At 49.2% G+C, this 16004-nt stretch overlaps 1 protein-coding gene across 1 annotated transcript; it reads right to left on the bottom strand.

Moving 5' to 3' along the window:
• Positions 1–2103: 2103 nt before the first annotated feature.
• LOC130295305 (protein S100-A1-like) lies at positions 2104–15793 on the bottom strand. The gene is made up of 4 exons (XM_056545935.1): positions 15639–15793; positions 13925–14000; positions 2616–2753; positions 2104–2316 (listed from the first exon to the last, which is right to left on the bottom strand). The coding sequence occupies exons 1-4, from the start codon at positions 15641–15643 to the stop codon at positions 2176–2178; spliced, it is 360 nt and encodes a 119-aa protein (XP_056401910.1). The 5' UTR covers positions 15644–15793; the 3' UTR covers positions 2104–2175.
• Between the last annotated feature and the right edge of the window lie 211 nt (positions 15794–16004).

The raw sequence follows: 16004 nt of genomic DNA, 5'->3' as shown, positions 1-16004 counted from the left end.
GAGAAGCGAAGGATCGCAGGAGGACGCCCTTATGTCCCGAAAAGATTTTTCGGGACACAGGGATGTCCGGGATTGGATTAGGAATACTTCTTTTTATGTGCCCGGGCCGGCTCCTGTGTGTGGCTGCAGGCGGGGGCCGGCCAGAGCATATAAAACCTAATACTGTATACTAAAAACCAGGGGGCCTCCAGCTGTTGTGAAAATAAAACTCCCAGCATGCCCGGACAGACTTTGCCGGTCCGGGCATGCTTGGAGTTGTAGTTTCACAACAGCTGGAGGCCCCCTGGTTTTTAGTATACAGTATTAGGTTTTATATGCGCTGGCCGGCCCCCGCCTGCAGCCACACACAGGAGCCGGCCCGGGCACATAAAAAGAAGTATTCCTATCCCGGAGAGCGCGCCCCCCAGATGTTGCGGCCGGCCCCCCCTGCACCCCCCACGCTACGCCTCTGCCACTGGCAGTGTTTGCAACTTGTGCTGTGGGCGGGCAGGGGAGGTGGGTCATTATCGGCACATTTTTTGTTGTTTCGGCATTTCCCCGAAACAACTGTTTTCGGCCGATATGTATCGGCCGCCGATATATCGGTGCATCCCTAATCAATATATATATATGGATACGATAAGATAAATGGTATAAAATGCTAAATAATAAAAATGCTGAATGATAAAAATGCTGAATGATGAAAATAATGAATCGGTTTAAATGTCCATCCCAAAATTGCCTGCAACGTTCCTAGATTGAGGTAGTAGTATAAGGCTGGGTTCGCATCACGTTTTAGGCAATACGGGACCCCATACAGCTGGGGGGAGTTAAAACTGGGCGCTCCCGTATCCCTGCCGTATGCGGCCCATATGTAATGTATTTCAATGAGCCGGCCGGTCGGCTCATTTTTGCCCCGTATGCGGTTTTCCCACCGGACCTAAAATCCACCACTTCATAACCCTCCCGTGCCGCAGCGCCATTTAGAAACGGCATTTTGCTGCAAGGAGTTAATTATCTTAATGAAATATTTGCAATGTATTCAGATCTTGAGCACTAGTCACATTTGTTACTTTCTAAGTTGTCGGGCGGCTGAGAGCCAAAAAGGTTCCTGACCGCATAAAATGTGTATAAGGTGCTGGAGAGTTATTGCAAAGGTGTTTATGTGTTTGTTTTTATTGCACACACTGAGGTATGTGAAGTGTAAAGGGTTAACAAGACTGATTTACTGTATCCAGATGTATAATGCTTTGGTCACATGATGCTCCTAGCCACTGACTGCAAGATAACTAACTAATTAAACCTCTCTATGCCAGAAGAAGGGGTGGAACTAAACCTGCTAGGACCAGTTAGCCTAGGCTTGGTCTATGCCAAAGTAACACCTTCTAGGTATATATGTCCTAGTTCTTGCTATTGTCAGACATAGCTACACCTAGGACACGTGTCTTCTACCGAGGTACCATCTTGTCTCCAATCAAGTCATTGTTTACACTGTGAGGATTAAAGTGCTACAATATCTCCGAGAATGAGAATATTGTCTATGCCAGAGAAGAGAAGGCTGAACAAGGACCTCTCTGCAATACACTGATCTCTTTGTTGGACTACAGTGGAATAAGTGTTGCTCGGCTGCCATGTTAGAAAGATTTCCCCGGATACGCCCCTAGGGGTATCATGTCGCAGGACCAGAGTTGTGTGAAAAGAAAAGCCTACATATATTGCCACCGTGAGCCGACCCCTGAAGATCCTCATTTGTAATTTCAGTCATTTAGGACTGAGAATGTGATAACCTGTGAACATATATAATATCATCAATTAAAGGGACGGTGACCAAATATACAGTCATCTGACTACAAGGCCATAACTTACCAAGTTATACCAGAGCAACTGCATTTTATTGGGGCTGCACCAGAAGTTTGTTCAGGTTGTGTCACAGTGTCCTGGTGTCCAGAGGTCTCATTCCTGCCAGGTTACAGGGAACAAAGTGTTAACTATACCACCCCGCCATGTGACATGTACAAAGAACTACTACTCCCAGCATTATGCTTGTAGGGTCTTTCTGTAGATATATTATGGCCCCTTTCCCCCTTTTTATTACGATGACGTAAAACAAGAATGAATCAGGTGACAAGTCCAACCATTTTATTAACAGATATTATCAGTATATAAAACGTCCCGTCTCCCCCGGCTCAGCACGCTCTACTTCTTCATGGCGTCCTTTAGGGCCATGGTCAGGGCGCACATGAAGACACAGAACTCCTGGAAATCGACCTTATTGTCCTTGTTCATGTCCATGGAGCCCATCACTCCTTTCAGGATCTGATCCTTGTTCTCGTGTTGCTGTGAAAAGGCAAATAGAGTGTTACTGAGAGTCTCCACTATATACAATCGCACTAGTCAGAGATGCTGGGGACGGGGATGTGACAGCCTTTCAGTGGGGCCATTATCTCCCCCTATAGACTTGTATAGTAGGAGCTCCAACCATTGGAGACCAGTGTTGTACATGGTATATGGGCCGGGCTTGGTCAGGGCAGGGGGTGCACCCATAGCTGCACCCACACAGTCCTAATCCACTATCTGGGACACAAGACCTCCCCCAGACATCCCTGAAGAGTATAGAGAAGATGGGGAATACTTACACACAACAATGGGAACTCCGCCTGAGCCAGGTCCACCAGCTCCTTGTTGCTCAGACAGCTTCTGTCTCCATCGCTGCTGGCGTATCTATCGTAGATCTGGATCATGGCCATCATCAGGTCTTGTAGTTTCATTGCCATCTGAGAGAAGAGAGCAGGTGTATGGTCAGTGACTACCAGCACTCCCTATAGTGGGATTATCATCACTTCCCTGGAGTATCCCATTACCCCCACACCGGATAGTCTTAGTCCATTGAGTCTAAATGTTTCAGTAGTAGTAGTGCCAATAGCAAAAGACGCCCATGTATGAGCAGCATGTGGCGCTATATCAGCTGTACTTTCCCTGTATTAGGCATTGGGCTCAGTTTATAATAATGGAGGAAGAATGCATCAATATGGTGCCACGATAGAACACCTCCATTGGTTCATGGATTTGGTTTACACTTCATTGCTTGATGTATTTTTTCATAGATCCATTGTGTATTGTTCGTTATGTATGAAACATAATATATGATATATACAGGGTTCAGGGCAGGAGCACTAAGGAATACAGCAGGTGTCCGGGATGCACCAACAAGCCACGGTCAGGGTATAACAATTAAGGACGGAGACGAAAGTCGGAGCTTCCTCTGTTACAGCGCCCTACAGCGCACATATGGCGGTATTTATCAGCTGACATATAGACGCTCAGAAGGTTCATGGAGGTCATGAGCTGCCATTCAGCGCACCCCCCACCCCACGTATAATAATATGCAAAGCAGCCCCTGAACACATCGTCCGGAGGATATAGGCAAATCCTATCAGGGACAAGTATCGGTAACCAGTGAATGTATGCAAAGTGCTGAGCGCACACCGTCCGGACACCCCACCATAAACCATCACCAAACCGGAATCTCATAAATATTCTTCTGAAGATCAAAGAACAGACACACCCCAAGAGAAGAGCGCAGCGCTGTACACATCACATGACAACACTTATGGGGGCGCACTGTGTAAGAGGAAGGGTACAAGTATACAAGACTGAAGGGAAGAGTATATAGAGTATCCAAGACTGCAGGAGAGTATAGAGAGTATCCAAGACTGGAGGAGAAAGTATACAAGACTGGAGGAGAGTATAGAGAGTATCCAAGACTGGAGGAGAGAGTATACAAGGCTGGAGGAGAGTATAGAGAGTATACAAGACTGGAGGAGAGAGTATACAAGACTGGAGGAGAACATAGAGAGTATCCAAGACTGGAGGAGAGATTATACAAGACTGGAGGAGAGAGTATACAAGACTGGAGGAGAGTAAAGAGAGTATCCAATACCGGTGGAGAGAGTATACAAGACTGGAGAAGAGAGAATGCAAGACTGGAGGAGAGAGTATACAAGACTGGAGGAGAGAGTATACAAGACTGGAGGAGAGTATAGAGAGTATCCAAGACTGGAGGAGAGAGTATACAAGACTGGAGGAGAGAGTATAGACAGTATCCAAGACTGGAGGTGAGAGTATACAAGACTGGAGGAGAGTAAAGAGAGTATACAAGACTGGAGGAGAGAGTATACAAGACTGGAGGAGAGAGTATAGACAGTATCCAAGACTGGAGGAGACAGTATACAGGACTGGAGGAGAGTAAAGAGAGTATCCAAGACTGGAGGAGAGAGTATACAAGACTGGAGGAGAAAATATACAAGACTGGAGGAGAGAGTATAGACAGTATCCAAGACTGGAGGAGAGAGTATACAGGACTTGAGGAGAGTAAAGAGAATATCCAAGACTGGAGGAGAGAGTATACAAGACTGGAGAAGAGAGAATGCAAGACTGGAGGAGAGAGTATACAAGACTGGAGGAGAGAGTATACAAGACTGGAGGAGAGTATAGAGAATATACAAGACTGAAGGGAAGAGTATAGACAGTATACAAGACTGGAGGAGAGAGTATACAAGACTGGAGGAGAGTATAGAGAATATACAAGACTGAAGGGAAGAGTATAGACAATATACAAGACTGGAGGAGAGAGTATACAAGACTGGAGGAGAGAGCATAGAGAGTAAACAAGACTGGAGAGAGAGTATAGACAGTATATAAGACTGGAGGAGAGAGTATACAAGACTGGAGGAGAGAGTATAGACAGTATACAAGACTGGAGGAGAGAGTATAGACAGTATATAAGACTGGAGGAGAGAGTATAGACAGTATATAAGACTGGAGGAGAGAGTATAGACAGTATATAAGACTGGAGGAGAGAGTATACAAGACTGGAGGAGAGAGTATAGACAGTATACAAGACTGGAGGAGAGAGTATAGACAGTATATAAGACTGGAGGAGAGAGTATAGACAGTATATAAGACTGGAGAGAGAGTATAGACAGTATATAAGACTGGAGGAGAGAGTATACAAGACTGGAGGAGAGAGTATAGACAGTATACAAGACTGGAGGAGAGAGTATAGACAGTATATAAGACTGGAGGAGAGAGTATAGACAGTATATAAGACTGGAGGAGAGAGTATAGACAGTATATAAGACTGGAGGAGAGAGTATACAAGACTGGAGGAGAGAGTATAGACAGTATACAAGACTGGAGGAGAGAGTATAGACAGTATATAAGACTGGAGGAGAGAGTATAGACAGTATATAAGACTGGAGGAGAGAGTATAGACAGTATATAAGACTGGAGGAGAGAGTATAGACAGTATATAAGACTGGAGGAGAGAGTATAGACAGTATATAAGACTGGAGGAGAGAGTATAGACAGTATATAAGACTGGAGGAGAGAGTATAGACAGTATATAAGGCTGGAGGAGTGAGTATAGACAGTATATAAGACTGGAGGAGAGAGTATAGACAGTATACAAGACTGGAGGAGAGAGTATAGACAGTATATAAGACTGGAGGAGAGAGTATAGACAGTATATAAGACTGGAGGAGAGAGTATAGACAGTATATAAGACTGGAGGAGAGAGTATAGACAGTATATAAGGCTGGAGGAGTGAGTATAGACAGTGTGGGTACAGATGTGGGCACAGAGGAGGGGGCACTTACTTTGTAGTGAGGATTGAGGCGGCAGAGTTCAGTGGGAGCTGTGGACTGTGTGTTGCTGAGGAGTTATTGCCCAATATATACAGGCGGGGTTGTCTCCTCCCTGGGCATCCCCTAGATTACAGGAGATGTCCTGCCAACTTCTGGGGGCGCTCCTCCTCCTTCCCCTTAGGCCAGTACGGTTCTCCTCATACAGTGGGATGTCCTGTCACTGACAGCCCAGAACTGGAGGGGGGGGGGGGGGGGTGCTGACACTCCCAACTTAACCCCCTCCTGCCTGTCTAGGGAACCTGTGGCATGCCACAACCTGCAGTCATGGGACGCAGGCAAAACTCTGCTCATCCTCTCCCTCACCATCTCAGCCTGCTCTCTGCTCATCCTCTCCCTCACCATATCAGCCTGCACTCTGCTCATCCTCTCCCTCACCATATCAGCCTGCCCTCTGCTCATCCTCTCCCTCACCATCTCAGCCTGCTCTCTGCTCATCCTCTCCCTCACCATCTCAGCCTGCCCTCTGCTCATCCTCTCCCTCACCATCTCAGCCTGCTCTCTGCTCATCCTCTCCCTCACCATCTCAGCCTGCTCTCTGCTCATCCTCTCCCTCACCATCTCAGCCTGCTCTCTGCTCATCCTCTCCCTCACCATATCAGCCTGCCCTCTGCTCATCCTCTCCCTCACCATATCAGCCTGCCCTCTGCTCATCCTCTCCCTCACCATCTCAGCCTGCCCTCTGCTCATCCTCTCCCTCACCATCTCAGCCTGCTCTCTGCTCATCCTCTCCCTCACCATCTCAGCCTGCTCTCTGCTCATCCTCTCCCTCACCATCTCAGCCTGCTCTCTGCTCATCCTCTCCCTCACCATCTCAGCCTGCTCTCTGTTCATCCTCTCCCTCACCATATCAGCCTGCTCCCTGCTCATCCTCTCCCTCACCATATCAGCCTGCTCTCTGCTCATCCTCTCCTTCACCATCTCAGCCTGCTCATCCTCTCCCTCACCATCTCAGCCTGCTCTCTGCTCATCCTCTCCCTCACCATATCAGCCTGCCCTCTGCTCATCCTCTCCCTCACCATATCAGCCTGCCCTCTGCTCATCCTCTCCCTCACCATCTCAGCCTGCCCTCTGCTCATCCTCTCCCTCACCATCTCAGCCTGCTCTCTGCTCATCCTCTCCCTCACCATCTCAGCCTGCTCTCTGCTCATCCTCTCCCTCACCATCTCAGCCTGCTCTCTGCTCATCCTCTCCTTCACCATATCAGCCTGCACTCTGTTCATCCTCTCCCTCACCATATCAGCCTGCTCCCTGCTCATCCTCTCCCTCGCCATCTCAGCCTGCACTCTGCTCATCCTCTCCTTCACCATCTCAGCCTGCTCTCTGCTCATCCTCTCCTTCACCATCTCAGCCTGCTCTCTGCTCATCCTCTCCTTCACCATCTCAGCCTGCTCTCTGCTCATCCTCTCCCTCACCATCTCAGCCTGCTCTCTGCTCATCCTCTCCTTCACCATCTCAGCCTGCTCATCCTCTCCTTCACCATCTCAACCTGCTCTCTGCTCATCCTCTCCCTCACCATCTCAGCCTGCTCTCTGCTCATCCTCTCCTTCACCATCTCAGCCTGCTCTCTGCTCATCCTCTCCTTCACCATCTCAGCCTGCTCTCTGCTCATCCTCTCCCTCACCATCTCAGCCTGCTCTCTGCTCATCCTCTCCCTCACCATCTCAGCCTGCCCTCTGCTCATCCTCTCCCTCACCATCTCAGCCTGCTCTCTGCTCATCCTCTATCTCAGCCTGCTCTCTGCTCATCCTCTCCCTCACCATCTCAGCCTGCTTTCTGCTCATCCTCTCCCTCACCATATCAGCCTGCTCTCTGCTCATCCTCTCCCTCACCATCTCAGCCTGCTCTCTGCTCATCCTCTCCCTCACCATCTCAGCCTGCTCTCTGCTCAGGGAAACACTATAATAAACCAGAGATAACCTGAGATGGTGTAATATAGAGAGTCCAATCTATAGACTAGTGCAAATGTAGTATGTGGGGGTCCTCCAAGACCTCAGCCATGTCCTTTATTGATGTAAATGTCAGGGCTGTGAGGTGTCACCTGTGGTCAGACCTGCTGGATAAGGTGTGTCTGCAGCCTGAGGAGATGTGTGGGGACTCCGGAGACGGCAGACACTCAGCTGTAGGAGCGGCAAATCCTCTCTCCAGGCTAATACTCACCTCTGTATACAGAGCCACAAACAATGACTGAATGACGACTGATACTACCACAAATACTAATGACTGATACTAACAACTAATACTACCGACTGATACTAACAAATAATACTAAAACTAATGACTGCTGCTTCATGTACTATTAATAATCACTACTATTACTAACATCGTAGTGAGAAAAGAACAGACAGTCCTGGTCCATCCACCCTCCAGAGTCACGGTCCCAGCACAGTTGGAGGCCCGGAATGATTGTCAAGCTGTGTTCTTTATTGTATTCCCCAAAGGGTACAACATTTTAATAAGAGAAAGGCCATGCCGCTGAAATGTGGAACCCTGAGGGTATCCTATATGATGATCCCTGAGGGTATTGGTGTATGATGATCCCAGAGGGTATTGTATATGATGATCCCAGAGGGTATTGTGTATGATGATCCCAGAGGGTATCGGTGTATGATGACCCCAGAGGGTATCGTTGTATGATGACCTCAGAGGGTATCGGTGTATGATGACCCCAGAGGGTATCGGTGTATGATGACCCCAGAGGGTATCATGTAAGATGATCCCAGAGGATTGTATATGATGATCCCAGAGGGTATCGGTGTATGATGATCCCAGAGGGTATTGGTGTATGATGATCCCAGAGGGTATCGGTGTATGATGATCCCAGAGGGTATCGTGTATGATAATCCCAAAGAGTATCGTGTATGATGATCCCAGAGGGTATCATGTAAGATGATCCCAGAGGGTATTGGTGTATGATGATCCCGGAGGGTATCGTGTATGATGATCCCAGAGGATATCGTGTATGATGATCCCGGAGGGTATCGGTGTATGATGATCCCAGAGGGTATCGGTGTATGATGATCCCGGAGAGTATCGGTGTATGATGATCCCGGAGGGTATCGTGTATGATGATCCCAGAGGATATCGTGTATGATGATCCCGGAGGGTATCGTGTATGATGATCCCAGAGGGTATCGTGTATGATGATCCAGGAGAGTATCAGTGTATGATGATCCCGGAGAGTATTGTGTATGATGATCCCAGAGGGTGTCAGTGTATGATGATCCCAGAGGGTATTGTGTATGATGATACCAGAGGGTATTGTGTATGATGATCCCAGAGGGTATCGGTGTATGATGATCCCGGAGAGTATTGTGTATGATGATCCCAGAGGGTGTCAGTGTATGATGATCCCAGAGGGTATTGTGTATGATGATACCAGAGGGTATTGTGTACAATGATCCCAGAGGGTATCGGTGTATGATGATCCCGGAGGGTATCGTGTATGATGATCCCAGAGGATATCGTGTATGATGATCCAGGAGAGTATCAGTGTATGATGATCCCGGAGAATATTGTGTATGATGATCCCAGAGGGTGTCAGTGTATGATGATCCCAGAGGGTATTGTGTATGATGATACCAGAGGGTATTGTGTATGATGATCCCAGAGGGTATCGGTGTATGATGAGCCCAGAGGGTATTGTGTATGATGATCCCAGAGGGTATTGTGTATGATGATCCCAGAGGGTATCGGTGTATGATGATCCCAGAGGGTATCGGTGTATGATGATACCAGAGGGTATTGTGTATGATGAGCTCAGAGGGTATCGTGTATGATGCGCCCAGAGGGTATTGTGTATGATGATCCCAGAGGGTATTGTGTATGATGATTTCAGAGGGTATTGTGTATGATGATACAAGAAGGTATTGTGTATGATGATACCAGAGGGTATTGTGTATGATGATTCCAGAGGGTATTGTGTATGATGATCCCAGAGGGTATCGGTGTATGATGATCCCAGAGGGTATTGTGTACAATGATCCCAGAGGGTATCGGTGTATGATGATCCCAGAGGGTATCGTGTATGATGATCCCAGAGGGTATCGTGTATGATGAGCCCAGAGGGTATCGTGTATGATGATCCCAGAGGGTATCGTGTATGATGATCCCAGAGGGTATCGTGTATGATGATCTCAGAGGGTATCGGTGTATGATGATGCAAGAAGGTATTGTGTATGATGATCCCAGAGGGTATTGTGTATGATGATCCCAGAGGGTATTGTGTATGATGAGCCCAGAGGGTATTGTGTATGATGATCCCAGAGGGTATCGGTGTATGATGATACAAGAAGGTATTGTGTATGATGATACCAGAGGGTATTGTGTATGATGATCCCAGAGGGTATTGGTGTATGATGATACAAGAAGGTATTGTGTATGATGAGCCCAGAGGGTATCGTGTATGATGAGCCCAGAGGGTATCGTGTATGATGATCCCAGAGGGTATTGTGTATGATGATCCCAGAGGGTATTGTGTATGATGATACAAGAGGGTATTGTGTATGATGATGCCAGAGGGTATCGGTGTATGATGATCCCAGAGGGTATCGGTGTATGATGATCCCAGAGGGTATTGTGTATGATGATGCCAGAGGGTATTGTGTATGATGATACAAGAAGGTATTGTGTATGATGATCCCAGAGGGTATCGTGTATGATGATCCCAGAGGGTATCGTGTATGATGAGCCCAGAGGGTATCGTGTACAATGAGCCCAGAGGGTATCGTGTATGATGAGCCCAGAGGGTATCGTGTATGATGATCCCAGAGGGTATCGGTGTATGATGATCCCAGAGGGTATCGGTGTATGATGATCCCAGAGGGTATCGGTGTATGATGATTCCAGAGGGTATCGGTGTATGATGATCCCAGACCAGAGGGTATCTGTGTATGATGATTCCAGAGGGTATTGTGTATGATGATCCCAGAGGGTATCGTGTATGATGATCCCAAAGGATATCGTGTATGATGATCCCGGAGGGTATCGGTGTATGATGACCCCAGAGGGTATCGTGTATGATGATCCCAGAGGGTATCGGTGTATGATGATACAAGAAGGTATTGTGTATGATGATGCCAGAGGGTATTGTGTATGATGATACAAGAAGGTATTGTGTATGATGATCCCAGAGGGTATCGGTGTATGATGATACAAGAAGGTATTGTGTATGATGATACAAGAAGGTATTGTGTATGATGATCCCAGAGGGTATCGTGTATGATGAGCCCAGAGGGTATCGTGTACAATGAGCCCAGAAGGTATTGTGTATGATGATCCCAGAGGGTATTGTGTATGATGATCCCAGAGGGTATTGTGTACAATGATCCCAGAGGGTATCGGTGTATGATGATCCCAGAGGGTATCGTGTATGATGATCCCAGAGGGTATCGTGTATGATGATCCCAGAGGGTATCGGTGTATGATGATCCCAGAGGGTATTGTGTATGATGATTCCAGAGGGTATCGGTGTATGATGATTCCAGAGGGTATCGTGTATGATGATCCCAGAGGGTATTGTGTATGATGATCCCAGAGGGTATCGGTGTATGATGATTCCAGAGGGTATTGTGTATGATGATCCCAGAGGGTATCGGTGTATGATGATCCCAGAGGGTATTGTGTATGATGATCCCAGAGGGCATCGTGTATGGCCGTGGAGTTACCTACTCTGGACTGCCCCCCATACTTTGTGGACTGTGTTTTATGTGTTATCTTTCTCTATAAACATCGGAGTTCCTCTTTAGCTCTCACTCTATACGAACTCAAACATAGTAACAATCCAGATAAGTAACAGAAGTAATGATTCTTCCCAGCAGGGAGACACGAGACTTTGGCTTCAGACACAACTTCTCTGTCCGCTGTCCCTTTAACTACACTTAGGCCGATCGCCACCGATCCTTTTATCAGAAGAAGAAGAAGGAGTACTCTCCCAGCACTAGGCCTCCTGACCGGGCATAGTCCAGACTCCTCTTCTCCTGACCGGGCACAGTCCAGACTCCTCTTCTCCTGACCGGGCACAGTCCAGACTCCTCTTCTCCTGACTGGGCACAGTCCAGACTCCTCCTCTCCTGACCAGGCACAGTCCAGACTCCTCCTCTCCTGACCGGGCACAGTCCAGACTCCTCCTCTCCTGACCGGGCACAGTCCAGACTCCTCCTCTCCTGACCGGGCACAGTCCAGACTCCTCCTCTCCTGACCGGGCACAGTCCAGACTCCTCCTCTCCTGACCGGGCACAGTCCAGACTCCTCCTCTCCTGACCGGGAACAGTACAGACTCCTCTTCTCCTGACCGGGCACAGTCCAGACTCCTCTTCTCCTGACCGGGCACAGTACAGACTCCTCCTCTCCTGACCGGGCACAGTCCAGACTCTTCTCCTGACCGGGCACAGTCCAGACTCCTCCTCTCCTGACTGGGCACAGTCCAGACTCCTCCTCCCCTGACCGGGCACAGTACAGACTCCTCCTCTCCTGACCGGGCACAGTCCAGACTCCTCCTCTCCTGACCGGGCACAGTACAGACTCCTCTTCTGACTGGGCACAGTACAGACTCCTCTTCTGACCGGGCACAGTCCAGACTCCTCTTCTCCTGACTGGGCACAGTCCAGACTCCTCTTCTCCTGACTGGGCACAGTCCAGACTCCTCTTCTCCTGACCGGGCACAGTACAGACTCCTCTTCTGATCGGGCACAGTACAGACTCCTCCTCTCCTGACCGGGCACAGTCCAGACTCCTCCTCTCCTGGATTCCACACATGGCAGAGCGATACTTGGACTGGTGCGTTGGCTTGACTGGCACAGCGACCAGGACCGCCCCCCCCCCCCCCCCCGAAGAAGAGCCACACAGCAGCTGTCTGTTCTTTTTACAGAATCATCACGTATGTCCCAGCACCATGACTACCAAAGGGTGGGGCAGGAGTTTACACCAATCACATTAAATTCAGCAATAACCCTCTAGCAAGTCCTAAGTATAGACATAGTCCCTTCCTCTTACCACCCTGCTCTCTGGCACCACTTTTGGGCATGGATGGGCAGCACAGCTACAACATGTCCATCAAGTTCAATGTAAAACTGACTGTGTTGATCCAGAGAGAGCCCCCCCCCCCCCCCCCCACCACACCTATCAGATATGTATGGCATCTACTCTTCGTATACCACCGCTGTATCAGATTCATGTTTTGGGTGCCTTTTGGCACAGTCAGACCGGTGCTCTATACATCAGGGTGCAGCAGAGACAGGCGGAGGGGCCCCGGGCTCTCTCCACTCGTCTCCAGCTCTGATCTGCTGCCCAGGGCCATTCTCCATTATGTAGGATTTACAGACAACGCCCTTTGGTGACTCACCCTCCGCAGCCACAGACACATTCCCGCTCCCCTCCTCGCCCTGCAGCTCCGGCTTTTACAGTCTTTCGATTTTTTAAGATTTCTTTAAACCTGTCTCGGTAGTAGGATTAACCCTTCAGAATGGTGACAAGGTGATGTTAGTCTCTCACTAATGTTATTAGGCCCCTGGGAGCCCCCTCCATGGTGCACAGCTATATCTTATTCTCCCTATTACAGGTATGAGAGCTGAGCTGTGTTCCAGTAGTACTCACACCTGGACTTCCTTTCCCTTCCTTATGCTACGACATAGTATTTGTGAAAGAGCACTGAACAGGGAGATGATTTACACAGTACACTGCTATAGATGGCATGAGATGTGGGAGGAAGGGGTTACACCAAGCACTGAGCTGAGGGTAAATAGAGTGGGCCAAGATCACACTACAATGCTTCTATATGTCACTCACGAGGTCATGCAGATCATTTACATCTTTTAATGTGTCTAGCTTCTGTATCTCGCTCACAAATCCCTCTAATCTACTGCTCACTCATTCTAACATCCACTGCTCAGGGATGGGACATCTCCCAGGCAATCACTGAGCCCGCTCTCACTCACCATGCATTCACTTCCTCTCTGAGTCTGCTGTGCTGTGTCTCTTCATCCAATCACTGCAGGCTCCTCTGTAACCCCTTCCTCTCTAGTTTCATGCTAGCCCGCCCTCTTCCTGGACTCTGTCCCTGCCTGGGCTTCAGCTGGGACAAAGATGATGTTGCAGTTCGGACAGGATTATGCACTAGATAGTATGAGGACCCCTAGGGGTCTTTTTTTATAAGCCAGAATTTTTTATGAAGTATATTAGAAAGGTTGCCAAGATGTACATCATATACAAAGGTTTTGATTCTGACAGCGCCCATATACATTTACCTCACAGACAGAGTCTCTCCTGCACATAGCACATTCTAAGTCCCGTCCCCACTTCCTGTGCTTTGTCCTGATGTAGCTGTTAATAGAGACAGATTTCCCTGAACAACAGGCAGTGAACAGAAGCTTATAGAGAGGCGACACCTAGTGGCTAAGACTTTAGAGCTGTTTTCTTGGGTAAGTAGCAATGTTAGGTAAATTAAGTTATTTATAAATTTGTTAGGAATCACAAAGGATATTACACAGAGGGAAGATGACAGGACCATTTAAGGCTTCCACACATATTAGATTAATGTGCAATTATATAAACCATATCTAGAGGGGGACACAGGAGTCTGAAGGAGGAGGAGGACAGAGGGGTCTGGAGGAGCAGGAGGACAGAGGGGTCTGGAGGAGGAGGACAGAGGGGTGAGGAGGAGGACAGAGGGGTCTGGAGGAGGACAGAGGGGTCTGGAGGAGGAGGACAGAGGGGTCTGAAGGAGGAGGAGGACAGAGGGGTCTGGAGGAGCAGGAGGACAGAGGGGTCTGGAGGAGGAGGACAGAGGGGTGAGGAGGAGGACAGAGGGGTCTGGAGGAGGACAGAGGGGTCTGGAGGAGGAGGACAGAGGGGTCTGGAGGAGGAGGACAGAGGGGTCTGGAGGAGGAGGAGGACAGAGGGGTCTGGAGGAGGACAGAGGGGTCTGGAGGAGGAGGACAGAGGGGTCTGTAGGAGGAGGAGGACAGAGGGGTCTGGAGGAGGAGGTGGACAGAGGGGTCTGGAGGAGGATGAGGAGGACAGAGGGGTCTGGAGGAAAAGGAGGAGGACAGAGGGGTCTGGAGGAGGAGGAGGACAGAGGGGTCTGGAGGAGGAGGAGGACAGAGGGGTCTGGAGAAGGAGGAGGACAGAGGGATCCGGAGGAGGATGACAGAGGGATCCAGAGGAGGAGGACAGAGAGCTCTGGAGGAGGAGGACAGAAGAGTCTGGAGGAGGAGGACAGAGGAGTCTGGAGGAGGAGAACAGAGGGGTCTGTAGGAGGAAAGAGGGGTCTGTAGGAGGACAGATGGGTCTGGAGGAGGACAGAGGAGTCTGGAGGAGGAGGACAGAGGGGTCTGGAGGAGGAGAACAGGTGTCTGGAGGAGGAGGACAGAGGTGTCTGGTGGAGGAGGACAGCGGACTGGAGGAGGAGGACAGAGGAATCTGGAGGAGGACAGAGGGGTCTGGAGGAGGAGGACAGAGGGGTCTGGAGGAGGAGGACAGAGGGGTCTGGAGGACAGAGGAGTCTGGAGGAGGACGACAGAGGAGTCTGCTGGAGGAGGACAGAGGAGACTGGAGGAGGAGGACAGAGGAGTCTGGAGGAGAAGGACAGCGGAGTCTGGAGGAGAAGGACAGCAGAGTCTGGAGGAGGAGGACAGAGGAGTCAGGAGGAGGAGGACAGAGGAGTCTGGTGGAGGAGGACAGAGGAGTCTGGAGGAGGAGGACAGAGGAGTCTGGTGGAGGAGGACAGAGGAATCTGGAGGAGGAGGACAGAGGTGTCTGGAGGAGGAGGACAGAGGTGTCTGGAGGAGGAGGACAGAGGAGTCAGGAGGAGGATAGTGAAATGAGGAGAGAGAGGGGCCTGGAGGGGACAGATCTATCAGTGTCTCACCGATTGGGGAGTTCACATTTATAGTTGTCCATTAAATATAATGGTGGAAACAGATATTTCTATAAGTGTCTGGGAGATCTGGACTTCCTTACCCCATTTGCTTTGTTTTGATAACTGTTGCCCTTGGTTACAACCCACTTAGGTAGTCACACGTGGTCAATACAATTGCAATCTTCTGAAGGTAAGGGCAGCCGGTCTCCACTGTGCATGTAAGCCAGAGGGATTGTGGGAAGATGTGTGATCTGTTGCCTGGCAACTACAGGGTCACAGTTCAGAGAGGAAACCAGGAAGTGATCAGATCCATGAGGAGAAGGTCAGGACAGAGATGGAAGTTACTTTACTTCACTTAAAGGGGTACTCCGGCCTTAAGACATCTTATCCCCTGACCTTTGGATAGGGGATAAGATGTCTGATCATGGGGGTCCCGCCACTGGAGACCCCTGTGATCTCGCATGCAG

The sequence above is a fragment of the Hyla sarda genome, chromosome 11 (genome assembly GCF_029499605.1).
Source record: "Hyla sarda isolate aHylSar1 chromosome 11, aHylSar1.hap1, whole genome shotgun sequence".
In the NCBI taxonomy this organism is placed as follows: domain Eukaryota; kingdom Metazoa; phylum Chordata; class Amphibia; order Anura; family Hylidae; genus Hyla; species Hyla sarda.
This window is presented reverse-complemented; position numbering and strand designations above follow the sequence as displayed.